Source organism: Leopardus geoffroyi, chromosome C2 (genome assembly GCF_018350155.1).
Source record: "Leopardus geoffroyi isolate Oge1 chromosome C2, O.geoffroyi_Oge1_pat1.0, whole genome shotgun sequence".
Taxonomy (NCBI): Eukaryota; Metazoa; Chordata; class Mammalia; order Carnivora; family Felidae; genus Leopardus; species Leopardus geoffroyi.
The window spans coordinates 1,269,121-1,283,632 of record NC_059333.1 but is presented as its reverse complement, the minus strand read 5'-3'; the positions used below and the strand labels follow the sequence as shown (position 1 = coordinate 1,283,632).

The 14,512-nt window shown below is 58.1% G+C and overlaps 1 protein-coding gene and 1 long non-coding RNA gene across 8 annotated transcripts in view; one reads left to right on the top strand and one right to left on the bottom strand.

The window, feature by feature from the left end:
- COL18A1 (collagen type XVIII alpha 1 chain) overlaps positions 1 to 14,512 on the top strand; it is a 94,048-nt gene that overhangs the window by 44,115 nt on the left and 35,421 nt on the right. For all 7 annotated transcript variants that reach the window (XM_045501113.1, XM_045501112.1, XM_045501114.1 and 4 more), the window contains one exon: positions 10,626 to 11,170. In XM_045501113.1, coding sequence (XP_045357069.1) covers positions 10,626 to 11,170 — 545 coding nt within the window. The remainder of the gene's footprint in view (positions 1 to 10,625; positions 11,171 to 14,512) is intronic.
- LOC123610462 lies at positions 1,916 to 13,954 on the bottom strand. Its single transcript, XR_006718144.1, has 3 exons — positions 13,841 to 13,954; positions 2,123 to 2,257; positions 1,916 to 2,005 (listed from the first exon to the last, which is right to left on the bottom strand). It is a non-coding gene; the product is annotated as an uncharacterized LOC123610462 (long non-coding RNA).

The window sequence follows — 14,512 nt, the reverse complement described above, 5'->3', positions numbered from 1 at the left end:
GGCCTCACCCCCCACGTGGGCCGTGCCCCATCGCCCCGTGGTGGACAGGGGACAGGGCAGGGCCGTAACCTTAGAAAGGCCCCCCAGCTGCCTCTGCCTCCACGGGTGGGCCCCTGAACAGTGTGCCTGCTCCCATTGACCCTCGAGGCCCCGTCCCGTCCCCGTCGGGCTGTGTGTCCTGCTTCCCCTGCCCCCCACCCCACGCCCTCGGGAGCGGCCTTGACCTGCTTCAGTCCCTGGGGTCATTGGGCTTCACAGCGGGCTGCACTGGACCCCAAGGTGGGGGGTGTCACGCTGCTGGTCCCCTCAGGGATGTGTCCCTGTGCCCACCTCCAAGGAGGAAGCGTGTGGGATGGGATGGAGGGGGACCGTGGCTGCCGCGGGCGGACGAGCAGGCAGGCCGAGCCCTGCGTGTGAGTGAGCAGGAGTGGCCAGGAGGTCATCTGGCCGAGGAGCATCCTGCGTGGGGCCCTGCAGTCCCAGTGTGTGCAGAGCCAAGGGCCCTGTGGCTGCCAGGGAACAAAGGCGGGAGCTGGGGCTGGGGGGTTCTCATGCAGCAGGCAGGGCTGCGTGGGGTGTGGAATTTCTCTGACCGCAGCTGCCTCAGTCAGCCAAGTGGCCTGAAAGGGACTTCTCACTGGACATCTGCACACGTTGGCAGGGCCCCCGCCAGTCAGGGAGGCCGTGTTCCCGGTGGAATCCTGGGGAATTCCTCTGTCACTGCTAACTGCCTGTGCCCCCTCAGGTCAGAGGTGGGGGTCAGGCCTCCATCACAGCAGGGACCCCTCCTGGGTGTGGTCTGGCGGGGCGAGGGTCCCCGGGGGAGCCAGAGCTGGGGGCCGGGGACCACCCACTGCTAGGCCACTTGATGGGGGTGGGCAGGGCGGGAGGAAGGGCCTGATCCGGAGGGAAGGGACTAAGGGGGACCCTAGTCCCCTCCTTCGTGTTGGTAACTGGTCCCCCAGCAGTGAGTGTGAGGATCCTGGCTGAGGGAGGTCCTTGGGCTACCTGGATATTGGGAGGCTGTGGGGGAGGGGGATTATGGGGGGGGTTGTGGGGGGCGGTTTTCTATAGCAGAGGGAGACCCGAAGGGTGCGTGCTGCTTCCTTCCCGGGACCCCCACCAGAACTGCCCACGGAGGCTCCCCACCAAGGCACCGCCATTTCTGTCCCTTCTCTCGAGTGTGTCCTACATGGGGGCCACAGGCTCCAGGGCAGAGATGGCCCCCACTCCCCTCACGCTGGGGCAATAGGGTGTGGACGGATCACTTGGTCCCAGCACACCAGCCCGAGCTGCAGCTCTGTCCAGCCCCTTGGAAGTGCCTCTCCTTATCTGCTTTCTTCTTGTTCCCGCAGGGAGAGTTGGAGGGGAGCGGCTGGCACCAGCCCTGGACTGGGGGTGGGGGGGGTACAGTGCAGCCACTGGTTGGGGCCCAGGGAGGCGGTCGAGAGGAGAGGGCTGCTATGGGAGCTCCCATGCTGGGGCTGGAGCTGGCCATGGGTCACACGCTGTTGGGGACCTGTGTCAAGTCTGTCTCTGTGGGCTTGTCTCTCAGGACCCAGAGAAAAATACGTAGGGCCCCCACACAGGAGAGGCTCAGCCAGCAGGGGGACTGTCCCCTGGGAAAGGGGGCACCAAGTGGGGGCATCGCCACAGCACAGTAACGGGCAGCCTGACGGTGAAGACAAGGTCATGTTCTGAGCCTGGAGCAGGTGTTGTTACGCTTGTGTACAGGGGAGAAACTGAGTCTAGTGGGGATAAAGATGTGTGTGCGCTGCCCGGCTAGCAAGAGGGAGCTGGGAGCTGGACCCAGGCAGCCTAGCTCCCGGACTGGACCCGAGTGCCACACGGACGCCGGACAAGCAGAACCCCAGGCTGCGAGGACCCCAGGTGGCCGGTGGGGTCCCGTCACTGTGACGGTTCTGAGGCTGGCGCTGTCTTCTGGGGACGTCTGCCCTGGACCCGCCGTATGCTCAGGCTTCCCCACTGCTGGGCTTTGCGTCTACTGTTTAACGAAACGTGAATTCAGAAACAGTGTGGTTTAAGTGCTTCAATGACTTGAGGCCTCACTTCACTTTAAGACCGGACCAGACCACCTTCATGGAAAAATACTTAGGCTTACCTTTCACCTCTTGGCAACCTACAAATACCGTTTGAGGACGCCAACTGAACTTTGCACAGATGCACCTGCCGTGGCTTTGGTGTCTCATTCTTTCTTGCTGGGGTGTCAGGTGCCCAAATCGGTGGATGACGTTGTCTGCAGGTAAGGAGGTACGCAGCGCTTGGAATGGGGTTTCCTTGACCATCCACCCCAGGAGCATCAAGCTTACCGTTGTCTCCAGTGGCTATTCCTTCCTGCACTGAAGAACTGAGGTAGGACATCGTGCAGACAGGAGCTCACCTTTGGCCTCACTGAGGAGGAGCAAGATGGCGGCTGCAATTGTGCCCATGTACTGGCAGGTTGGACCCTCCACATGGGGACTCGTAGGACCATCTCCCTGACACTGTCCTTCCCCTTAGTGAAGGAGTTGTCCATCCTGCCACAGGGAAGTCATTTGTGACCGCTTTCCTTTTCAGTTGAGAAATCAAATCTTGAACTATTGTTACTATTATATTTCATGTGAGCAGCTGGTCCACCCACCCACTTTCATCCACCCATCCATCCATCCACTCACCCACCCACCTATTCACCTGTCTATCCATCCACCCACACATCCATCCACCCACCCACCCATCCACCCATCTATCCATCCATTCATCCATCTATCCATCTACTCACCCATCTATCTACCCACTCATCCATCCATCCATCCATCCATCCATCCATCCATCTATCCATCTATCCACCCATCCCTTCACCCATGTCCATCCATCACCCATCCATCCATCCATCCACCCACCCACTCATCCACCTAACCGTCCATCCATCCATCCATCCACCCATCCCTTCACCCATATGTCCATCCATCGCCCACCCATCCACCCACCCACCCATCCACCCATCCATCTATCCATCTACTCACCCATCTATCTACCCACTCATCCATCCATCTATCCATCCATCCATCCATCCATCTATCCACCCATCCCTTCACCCATATGTCCATCCATCACCCATCCATCCACCCACCCACCCATCCACCCATCCATCCATCCATCTATCCTTCTACTCACCCATCTATCTACCCACTCATCCATCCATCTATCCATCCATCCATCCATCCATCCATCCATCCATCCCATCCATCCATCCATCCCTCCATCCATCTATCCATCTATCCACCCATCCCTTCACCCATATGTCCATCCATCACCCATCCATCCGTCCACCCACCCACCCATCCACCTAACCATCCATCCATCCATCCATCCATCCACTCACCTATCTATCCACCCACTCATCCATCCATCCATCCATCCGCCCATCCCTTCACCCATATGTCCATCCATCACCCATCCATCCATCCATTCATCCACCCACCCACATATCCATCCACCCACCCACCCATCCACCTAACCATCCATCCATCCATCCATCCATCCACTCACCTATCTATCCACCCACTCATCCATCCATCCATCCATCCGCCCATCCCTTCACCCATATGTCCATCCATCACCCATCCATCCATCCATCCATCCATCCATCCACCCACCCACCCACATATCCATCCACCCACCCACCCATCCACCCATCCACCCATCCATCCACCCACCCACTCACCCATCTATCTACCCACTCATCCATCCATCCATCCACTCACCTATCCGTCCACCCACACATCCATCCATTCATCCATCCTTCCATCCATCCATCCACCCACCTATCCATCCACTCACCCATATATCCACCCACTCACCCACCCATCCGCCCATCCATCCACTCACCCACCCACCTGTTCACCTATCCATCCACCCACACATCCATCCACCCACCCACCCATCCACCCATCCATCCATTCATCCATCTATCCATCTACTCACCCATCTATCCACCCACTCATCCATCCATCTATCCACCCATCCATCCATTCATCCATCTATCCATTCACCCACCCACTCACCCCATCCATCCATCCATCCATCCATCCATCCATCCATCCATTCACCCATTCATCCATCCACCTAACCATCCATCCATCCATCCATCCATCTGCCCATCCACTCACCAACCTATCCACCCACTCATCCATCCATCCATCCATCCACTCACCCATCTGTCCATCCACACATCCATCCACCCACCCATCCATCCATCCATTCACTCATCCATCCATCCATCCATCCATCCATCCATCCATCCATCCATCATCCATTCATCCATCCATGCACACATCCATCCATCCATCTATCCATCCACTCACCCACCAACCTATTCACCTATCCATCCATCCACCCACACATCCATTCATCCACACACCCATCCATCCATCCATCCATCTATCCATTCACCCACCCACTCACCCCATCCATCCATCCATCCATCCATCCATTCACCCATTCATCCATCCACCTAACCATCCATCCATCCATCCATCCATCCATCCGCCCATCCACTCACCAACCTATCCACCCACTCATCCATCCATCCATCCATCCACTCACCCATCTGTCCATCCACACATCCATCCACCCACCCATCCATCCATCCATTCACTCATCCATCCATCCATCCATCCATCCATCCATCATCCATTCACTCATCCATCCATCCATCCATCCATCCATCATCCATTCATCCATCCATGCACACATCCATCCATCCATCCATCCATCCATCCACTCACCCACCAACCTATTCACCTATCCATCCATCCACACACATCCATTCATCCACACACCCATCCATCCATCCATCCATCCATCCATCTGCATATCGGATCAGGTTTACCATGTGAGAATGTGATTGTCACATGTAACATGCAATTTGTTTTTGTCTTGAAACCTGTCTGGAGAGAACCCACAAAGCAGGCAGTGGGGGCAGATGCTCAGCTTCACACGGTTGAGTTTTGTGTGTCAGTGATTCCAGTGTAGGATCTTGTTTGGCATCATTTCTCTTCCTGGTATATGGGCCCAGCCTCTCCCCCACTGCCATGCTGGTTTCCCTCTATGTTCTCTTTCTGATCTCCTGATTCTTAGAGTACGCAGGAGGCTCAGCAGCCCCTTCCTGTACTGGGGCCATGCGCCCAGAGAGGCTGACCTTGTGACCGGCAAGAGTGGCTGTGGGTGCTGCCTTGTCCACTCCAAGCAGCACATCCAGTGTTCCGGGAGCCTCGGCATGTGTTTGAAGTACGTAGAACTGTTCAGGGACGCCCGCCTCCTGACAGAGCTCCTTACACAGAGGTCTGTGGGCAGCCCCACTTGGAAGGAGCAGGCTCTGCAGACATGGGCCTCAGTTCTGAGGAGGAGAGAGGGTGCAGAGCAGCTGGGGCTTAGAGTGAGCCTTCCTTCTCCTAAGCCCGCAAGTTCTGGCCCTGGGGGACCGTCTCTGCCTGCCATTCTCATCCCTTAGGACCACTCTACCCCATCATCCTGTCCTCTGCTGCTTCTCTCCTGGGTTGCATTTTTATCCCAGAACTAGCTCATGAGCTACACTGGCATTGAGATGGGAGTCACACAAGAGAGAGCTGAAGCCAGGTCCCGAGCCCCCTCGCTGCTGGTTTCCCGTTCCCTCTGTGGATTTGCGTACGTGCGTGTATCCTGTGGCTGCTGTAACAAATAATCGCACTTAGCGGCTTAAAACAATACAGATGTGCAACCTGACGGTTCTGGAGGGCAGAATTCCGAAATCCGTCTCACTGGGCTAAAATCAAGGTGTCTGTCCTGTGTTCCTTTTGGGGACTGCAGGGAAGAGTCCGTCCCCTGCCTTTTCCAGCTTCTGGGGGCTGCCCAAGTGCCCCTGGCTGGGAGACACACATGCTTTTAAGGATGTATGTCATTAGATCTGGTTAATCTCCCCATCTGGGGCCGAAACATTAATCACACCTGCAAAGGACCATGTGCAGGTTCCAGACATTGCGGAATGGACATCTTGGGGCCACAGTGTGTGCACAACGTGCAGACAAGTGTGGTTGTTAAAGGTGGAGCCCACCTTGCACGTGGGAGAGCACGTCTCCACTTCCGAGGGTGTTCATTAGTCTCTCAGTCCACCTTTACAGCCTTTGATGTTTCCTGAAATGTTTGTTCTCAGTGTATTTTCCTCTTTGACATTGACCTTACGTTCCACACTCACCCCAGACATTTTTTTCCTTTGTGGTTGCGACTGTATGTAACAACATGACAGGTCCGGAGCTTTCTTTAAACACTTCATTAGGTTCAGGGAGCCTCTGCACACGGGTCTCACTCAGGTCCTTATGTTCTAGTCTAACAAGAAAGTAGGATGAGACAGTGTCTCAGGGACCTTCTCCACCGTTGTTGGGTGTGTGTGGCTGATAACTGGCTCGTCTCATCTCTGGATTGTCAAAAAGTGTCCCACTTGCCCCCACCCCCACGCACGCACAGCCTCCCCCGCTGTCAACATCCTCCACCTGACTTGTGCGTTTATTGCCATCTATGAACCTGCACTGACACCTCATCACCCAGAGTTCATAGTTTCCACCGGACTCGCTCTTAGTGGTGCGTGTTGTGTGGGTTTGGACAGATGTGTAATGACAGCTGTCCACCGTCACGGTGTTGTAATGAGGAGGGAGTGTTTTCACTGCCCTAAAAGCCTCCGCATTCTACCCATTTATCCACACCACCCCCACAACCCCTGGCAACCCCTGACCTTGCTGTTGTCTCCATGGTCCCGCCTTTTCCAGAACGTCGCACAGATAGAATCGTACAGGATGCACCCTTTTCAGATTGGCTGCTGTCACTTAGTGAGATGCACCCGCGGACCCTCCGTGTCTTCGTGGCGTGGCGGCCCGCTCCTTCTTAGCGCCGAATACCATCCCGTCGTCTGGATGCACCCGTGTGTTTGCCCATCACCTCCCGAAGGGCACCTTGGTGGCTTCCAAGGTCTGGCAGTTATGAATAAAGCTGCCGGAAACATCCGCCTGCGGGTTGTCGTGTGGACGTGAACGTTCACCTCCTCTGGGTAGACCTCGAGGAGCACGACCGCTGGGTCGTATGGTCAGAGCGTGTTCGGTTTTGTAAGAAACCGGCAAACCTTCCTCCGCGGCGGCTGCCCCTCTCTGCTTTCCCGCCAGCAGTGAGGGAGCGCTCCTTCTGCTCCGCGTCCCCGCCAGCGATCCGTGTTGTCGGTGTTCCGGGTTGGGGCCGTTCTCACGGGTGCACGGTGACGTCGTTGTCGTTTTCATTTTCTTTCTTTCTTTTTTAATATGAGATTTATTGTCGAATTGGTTTCCATACAACACCCAGTGCTCATCCCCACAGGTGCCCTCCTCATTTTCATTTCCCTGATGACGTGTGACGTCTGTATGTCTTCTCTGGTGAGGTGTCTCTTCGGGTCTTTGGCCTACTTTTTAATCGGGTTGTCCGTTTTCTTATTGCTGAGTTTTAAGTGTTTGTGTATTTTGGATATATCTTCTTTTATCAGATATACGTGTTGCAAATATTTCTCCCAGTCTCTGGCTTGTCTGCTCATCTCTCACCAGTGTCTTTCGCAGAACAGAGATTTTACATTTTGACTCAGTCCAGCTTATCAGTTAGGTTGTACCTTTGGTGTTGTATCTAAAAAGTCGTCCCCCCGTCCAAGGTCCCCGAGGATTTCTCCTGTATCATCCTCCAGGCGTTCGATAGTTTTGCATTCTAGGTTTGGGTCTGCGATCCGTTGTGAGTGAACTGTTGTGAAGAGTGTAAGGTCTGCGTCCAGATTCCCCTTCGAGCGCCCCTCGTGGAAGAGACTCTTTGCCCCCTTGATTGCCTTTGCTCCTTTGTCAGGGATCCGTCGGCTGTCTCCGTGTGGCTCTCTTTCTGGGTTCTCCGTTCTGTCCCGCGGATCGATTTGTGTGTCCTTTCTCCACCACCACACTGTCTTGATCACTGTAGCTTTACAGCGAGTCCTGAAGCCAGTAGTGTCGGTCCTCCAACTTTGTTCTTTTTCAACATTGTGTTGGCTATTCTGGGTGTTTTGTCTCTCTATAAACTTTAGAATCGGTTTGTCAATAGCCACAAAATGACTTGCTGGGGTTTTGATGGGGATCACATTCAATCTACAGACAGACCAAGTTGGGAAGAACTGACATCTTCACAGTATTGAGTCTTCCTATCCATGAACATGGAATATCTCTGCGTTTATTTAGGCCTTTGATTTAGTTCAGCAGAGTCTTATAGTTTCTCTCATGTAGATGTTGTACATGTATTTGTTATATTTACACCTAAGTAATTTGTGGGAATGCTAATGGGAATGGTATTATGTTTTGCAAATTCTGCTTGCTCATTACTGGTATACAGGAAAGTGAATTTTGTATATTAATCTTGTATCTCATAACCTTGCTATAATCACTGATTAGTTCCACTCATTAGTTCCAGTGATTTTAGGGCCGTGGCCTTCAGAGGCTTACTCCTGATGGGAACCATGAGGCATTTCACGGAGGGAAAGAAGGAGCCGTCTGTGAGTCGCTGGTCTCCACGGGGCTGCCCCTGTAGCATGCTGCTGTCTTTGAGCCCAGGACAACAGCTGCTGGTGCATCTTGCCTTCTGAATTAATTTGGAGAACTTCTAGCCGCCCGGGAGGAAGGGCAGTGGTGGGCATATCCACGTGTAACTCTGAGGACAGCTGAGTCAGGACAGCAGGGCCATTAGCACACAGGCCGCTGACAGTCCTGTTTTCTTCATCTCAGAACATCTCCCTGAGTGCACCCTCAGGCCCCGGGAACTTCTGACACGAAGGGACGATCACAGCAGCCACCATCTTGGTGGCCAGCAGTGTCTGTCTTTGAGCGTCAAGGGACCGCTGTCCTCCCAGAGCCCGGCGTCTTCCCAGAGGGCCCCCCCCCGCTCCCCACTTCCCATCGGCATGAGGGTCTTGCCTGTGAGCCTCGGGGGAGCCCCGGCTGGCTGGTGGTGCTGCCTACCGGGCGCGACGTCAGGCCCGTGCAGAGTGGAGAGGCCCACCCCTGCCCAGGAGCGCCAGGCCTGGCAGGAATCCAAAGTGCGTGTCCTCATGTGGGTGGTGTCTGCCTCTCTTCTGTTTTCGTTCTTTGTTCTCAAAGAGCTCTTTGAAAGACAGAACTTGCCTTAGGAAGTTGGGGTTCAGTATTTCTTCCCCCTGCTCTGACTGGGAAGTCCCAGGTCAGCCTGGCCCTGCGGCTCAGGGACAGACCCCAGGTCCCCATCACACACAAACAGACGCACACATATTTGTGCGCACGGTCACACGCTCGCTCGCCACGGTCCTCGGGACATCTGCGCGTCGGCAGCCCCTTCCCAGAAGAGCGTCTCCCCCGTGTGAGTCACACCTCGGAGGTCGACCACACCCGGACAGTAGGTGGGGGTCTTGAGAGAAAAGGCTTTGGGTCGGGGCCCTTGGCTGGACTGTGGCTCCAACCACGGGGGACTGGGCTCCACCTGGTAAAGTGGGTGTGCATGCAGGAAGCCACCAATGTATAGGTGTCTCCTTGAACGGGTGTGTGCCCCCTCCTGTGTCCGGCAGTGACCGGGCTCCCTGGACAGAGAGGTGGCACTCCTGGTCCGAGGTCGTCAGGCTTGCATGCCTTGGAGGCGTTCTCCTCAGCGCTACACCTGCAGGCTCAGGCAGGTACAGGTGCATGGCCAAGTCAGGCCCTGCTGGGGCCCAGGACCAGGTCGTGGAGAGCAGGGCCTGTGTCCCTCCCCCACCCCGACAGCAGCCTCTGGTCCTACCTGGAAGGATGAGAAATGAGGGAGAACACCGGGCACCATGGCCGTGTCCCCAGCCTAGACCATAGCTCACGTGCTCTAGGACACCGAGGAAGAGGGTGCTTGAGCAGAAGGGAGGGCCGTCCAGTGTGAGCATCCGTTGGTGAAGGCGGTCACGGTTCTCCCCAGTGGCTCATCCACCACGTGGCCCCTCTCCAGGTCAGGGTGGCTGTGGCACCGCAGCGTGGACACCGTGGGAGGGAAGGGAAGCCCCCGACAAACCTGGGGCGCTTGAGTGGGATTCGCCTACGAGCAGGCGCAGGACACAGGACTGGTTCAAGCCAGGACAGATCCTCCAAGAGACAGCCCAGCCTCCCGTTCTGATTTTCTACCCCCAGGGCTTTGATTAGTTTCCAGGCCGGTTCGTAACGTAGTAAAACCACAGGGAGCTGCTTGGCGTTCAGCTTTCTCTCCTCTGTAATGTAGTCAGCACCCCGGGCAGGTGCCTCGACTGGTGCCGGAGTATTGTTCCCGCTGTCTGAGGGTGGGCATGGGGGTCGTGGAGGTGGAGTGGGGCCCGAGCATGGGGCGCGGATGGGCCGCAGCCCCCGGCACCCTCAGCGGGCTGCCCCACCACATCCTTGCCCCCCTGGTTGGGGCGGTTCCTGTGGCGTCCCCCTTGGGCCTGTGAGCCACAAGCCCCGGCCCCGGGAGGGTGCCCGGAGAAGCAGGGCAGGTGCCAGGCAGGTGGGGAGCCCCTCGTGACTCAGTGTCCCCCTGGCACCCTGCCTGCTTGGTCTCTCCCACGCGCAGCCTCACCGGGGTCTCCCTCCTCTTTGCAGAGAGCCTGGGCACGGAGGTGGGGCTCCTGCAGCTGCTGGGAGAGCCGCCGCCCCAGCAGGTCGCCCAGGTGGATGACCCTGACGTCGGGCCGGCCTTCGTCTTCGGCCCGGATGCCAACAGCGGCCAGGTGGCCCGGTACCACTTCCCCAGCCCGTTCTTCCGCGACTTCTCGCTGCTCTTCCACGTCCGGCCCGCCACCGAGGGCGCGGGGGTGCTGTTCGCCATCACGGACGCGGCCCAGGCGGTGGTCTCCGTGGGCGTGAAGCTGTCGGCCGTGCGTGACGGGCAGCAGCACATCCAGCTCCTGTACACCGAGCCCGGCGCCACCCGCACCCGCACGGCCGCCAGCTTCCGCCTGCCCGCCTTCACCGGCCAGTGGACGCGCTTCGTGCTCAGCGTGGACGGCGCGACCGTGGCGCTGTTCGTGGACTGCGAGCTGTTCCAGAGGGTGCCCTTGGTGCGCTCCCCGCGGGCCCTGGAGCTGGAGCCCGGCGCCGGCCTCTTCGTGGCCCAGGCTGGAGGAGCAGACCCCAGCAAGTTCCAGGTAAGCTGACAGCCACCGCTGGTGTGGGGACCGGCCCTGGTGTGGGGGTCTGGCCCCCGGGGACAAGGGACGGTCTGCCTCCTGCCTTGTGCAGCAGCGCCAGGGAGAGGACCGCCCGCGGGGCGGGGCCGCCGGCCGCTTGAGTGCAGGCCCCGGTTGGGGATGTGGTGGAAGTCTCTCGGAGGCCCCCCCGGCACCGTCCCCTTCCCAACTGGACCCCATCTGCGGCACACGAGAGCCCCTCCGTTGTGCGTGGTGCCCGCGGTGACCCCGGGGTCCGGGCCCCCCTGCCCCACGGGGCGGACGGGAGTCAGCGTCCCAGCCCAGCTACGTGAGCTGTGCACATGGTGTGGCCCTGAGCGTGGGCTGTTGTGGGGGCGGGCTGCACCCTGGAGGGCGCACTCACCCGCCCCATCAACGTGCCGATGACCGTATTTTCACCAAACTGCTCAGCAGGCCCTCAGCGCAGCTTCCGAGCAGCGAGGGCAGAATTTCGCCAGGGCAACTGGCTCCTGGCGGTCCCACCGTGTCCTCGGGGAAGCCCCCACCCCTAGGCCTGGCCTCGGCCTTTCATTCTGGGGGCAGGCGGATCCCAGAGCCCGGAGGGGGTCTTTCTCCCGGGCCCTCAGCGCCCACGTTTGTTGGAAACTTGAGCCGGACTCCCTGCCTCCGGTGAACATCGTGTGGACACCCTCCACGGGCACTGACCCACAGACCCCCAAACCCTGACGCTGGAGCCAGCCGGCGGCTAGAGCGTCCCCGCTCAGCGGTCCAGACAGGGGCCCCTGTGTGTGCTGAAAGGGGCCGTGTCCCTGGGGGACAGAAAGTTAATTATTGCCTAGAGAAAGGCTGCTTCATGAAAGTTGTTCTAAGTCCTGGTGACTTGGGTGCTGAAAGCTGACCTTTCGCCTCTGGCAGGAACTTTAACCCTTGGGGTCTGGGAGCCAGCAGGACTTTGAGACGAAACTGGGCCTCTTTGTGTTTTCGCTTTGATCCTCAAACGTGATTAACTGCAAAGAAGTCAGAGAGAGCCGTCTGTCGAGGCGGGGGCTGTGTCCACTGGCTGTTTGTTGTGTGACTTCCCCGGGAAGCTGAGGACAAAAAAGCGTCCCGTGTGTCCCCACGTCTCTAACACTTCAGCAGAAAGGCTGCCTGTGTGCGGGTGGGGACAGGGTTGCCCGGGTCACCACTGTCGTGGGTGAGGACGCCCGGCGCCTCCTCCCTGTGCCTCGTCGGGGCTGCGTGTCACGTGTGCAAAACACATTCGCCACTGGAAATAGGCAGATGGTGTCTGGGTGTTTTAACTCGCATTTCTCGGTTGCTAGTGTAGACAGACTTAGATTTTTTTTTACATGGTTTTTGGCTATTTGCATTTCTCCTTTTGTGACTGGCCCATTTATGTTCTTTGCACTTTTGTCTTGGGGGTTCAATAATTTCTTACTGACTTTTACAAACTCTTTATATGTGAAAGAAAATGGCCCTTGGTTTTGCACACTTAAAATTTTAGCTCTCAGTTTGTCATTTGCGTTTTCACCGTGTCACTTTTTTGTTCAAACCGTTGAGATATTTAAAATGTTTATGTGGAAGATACCCGTGGCGGGAGAAGATGCCCATGGCGTGTGATATCGTGGCCAAGTCTCTGAAGGTTAGGAAGACAGGACTCCTGGAGCAGGGTGTAGGCTCCTCCGTTGGTGCTGGGCTGTGGCCTGCTTGCCCCGGGTGGCTGCTTGACTTCCAGCTGACGTCGCTTGTGTCACATGCACCTGAGCCAAGTCTCCTTATGTCCCCACGGACTAGAGGCTTCAGGAATTTTCTGTGTGGGTGTTTGAACGGATTCCAGCTGGCCGAGAGAAGCTTGTAGAGCAGGAGACAAATCGGTTTAGCAGCGGGTTTTGCAGACTTTCTGAATTGAAGTTCCTGGAGAAGAATCACTCACGTCACGTGATTTATAAGATTTGGCAGAAGTGAGCTCGGGGCTTAGGGCGCCGGGAGGAAGCTGGGCGGCGTCTCCTCCGGCCCCTCCCAGGCGGTCCAGGCGGGTCCGGACAGAACCTTGATTGTTTGCCTCTGGTCAGAAAAACTGGTCTCTTCGGGCTTCTTCTTCTTCTTGAGTCACTTTTGGTAGTAAGCGTCTACTGGGAAGTCCCGCCTTCCGTGCGGTTCGGACAGCGCTTGCCTTATCGCCAACCCTTTCGGCGGTTGTGTGCCTTTTAATCTTTTTAACCGTTTCTAAAGCTCTGCGGCCGCGTCTCCCTCGACCTGCTCCCCCTTCTCCCGCTCTGTGCAGCTCCTCCCTGGCCGCCGGGGGCTTCTGCGGGTGCCCCCGCCGCACCCCTGGAGCAGACGCGGCCCTGCCTTCCCGGAGGCTGTGCTCCAGCCGCCGCACCTCATGCTGAGCGCTCACCTACCTTGTTCGACGGGGACTTCCCCCCGCACGCGGCCTTGTGGGCCACGTTATACAGAAATTAGCGCCCCGTCCACTGAAGCCAGGAGGGTGCCCCGCAGCCACGGCAGGCTCGACGCCCGGGATGGCCGGGAAAGTGTCGTCAGGGGCCTGTGGCCCCCAAGCCCAGCACCCAGACCCGCGCCTCCTGAGCGAGGGAGAGCCGGGCGCCCCGGTCGCTGCCATCCCCCGCCCGACGCCCCTCCTACGACACGCACCATGCTCACCTGACGTGACGCGCAGTAGGACGGCCTCGACGCGATGCCGCCGCATCCCTGCCATTTCCTGCCACGACTGGGGGGGAGAGAGGAGCAGCCTGTGATGGAAGCGCTTGCCCGGACGCGACCCCACGAGAAGGAACCAAGAGGAAGCAGATGGTGCCGTGCTGGCGGCCAGGGTGACGCAGGCAGGCGGTCAGGAGCCACCGGGGCCGGGGCCCGAGGAAGCAGGGCAGCCACAGCGCAGCCGGCGTGGGTGACAGGGCGGGGGAGTCCGGCCCGGAGCGCCACCAGCCACCTCCCCCCACCCCCACGGGCTCACTCAGCCCCCCGCCCGCGACCAGGATGTAGCGCTTCCCGGCGGGGCCCCGAGGCCGGGTCAAGGCCACCTCCGAGAATCCGGGGGGCCCAGGGAGGCAGCCCGCGGCCAGTGATCTCAGTGACAAGCGTGCGCAGCACGGGGTTCTCATTGTGGGACTCGGCCGCGCAGCCGGCAGCGTGGCAGCGACGGGACACGTTCCAGACGGTTAACAAAGTGCGACGTCTCCAGATTCCACGTCTGCTTCCAAGCCCGTCCGATATTTGCAGTGTGTCTGTGGCTTTTGCACCACTGACGTCTTCCCCACTAAACGTGTCCCCGGGGAAGCGCATGCGGCTCCCGGAGCAGCGGCCGGAGCCAAC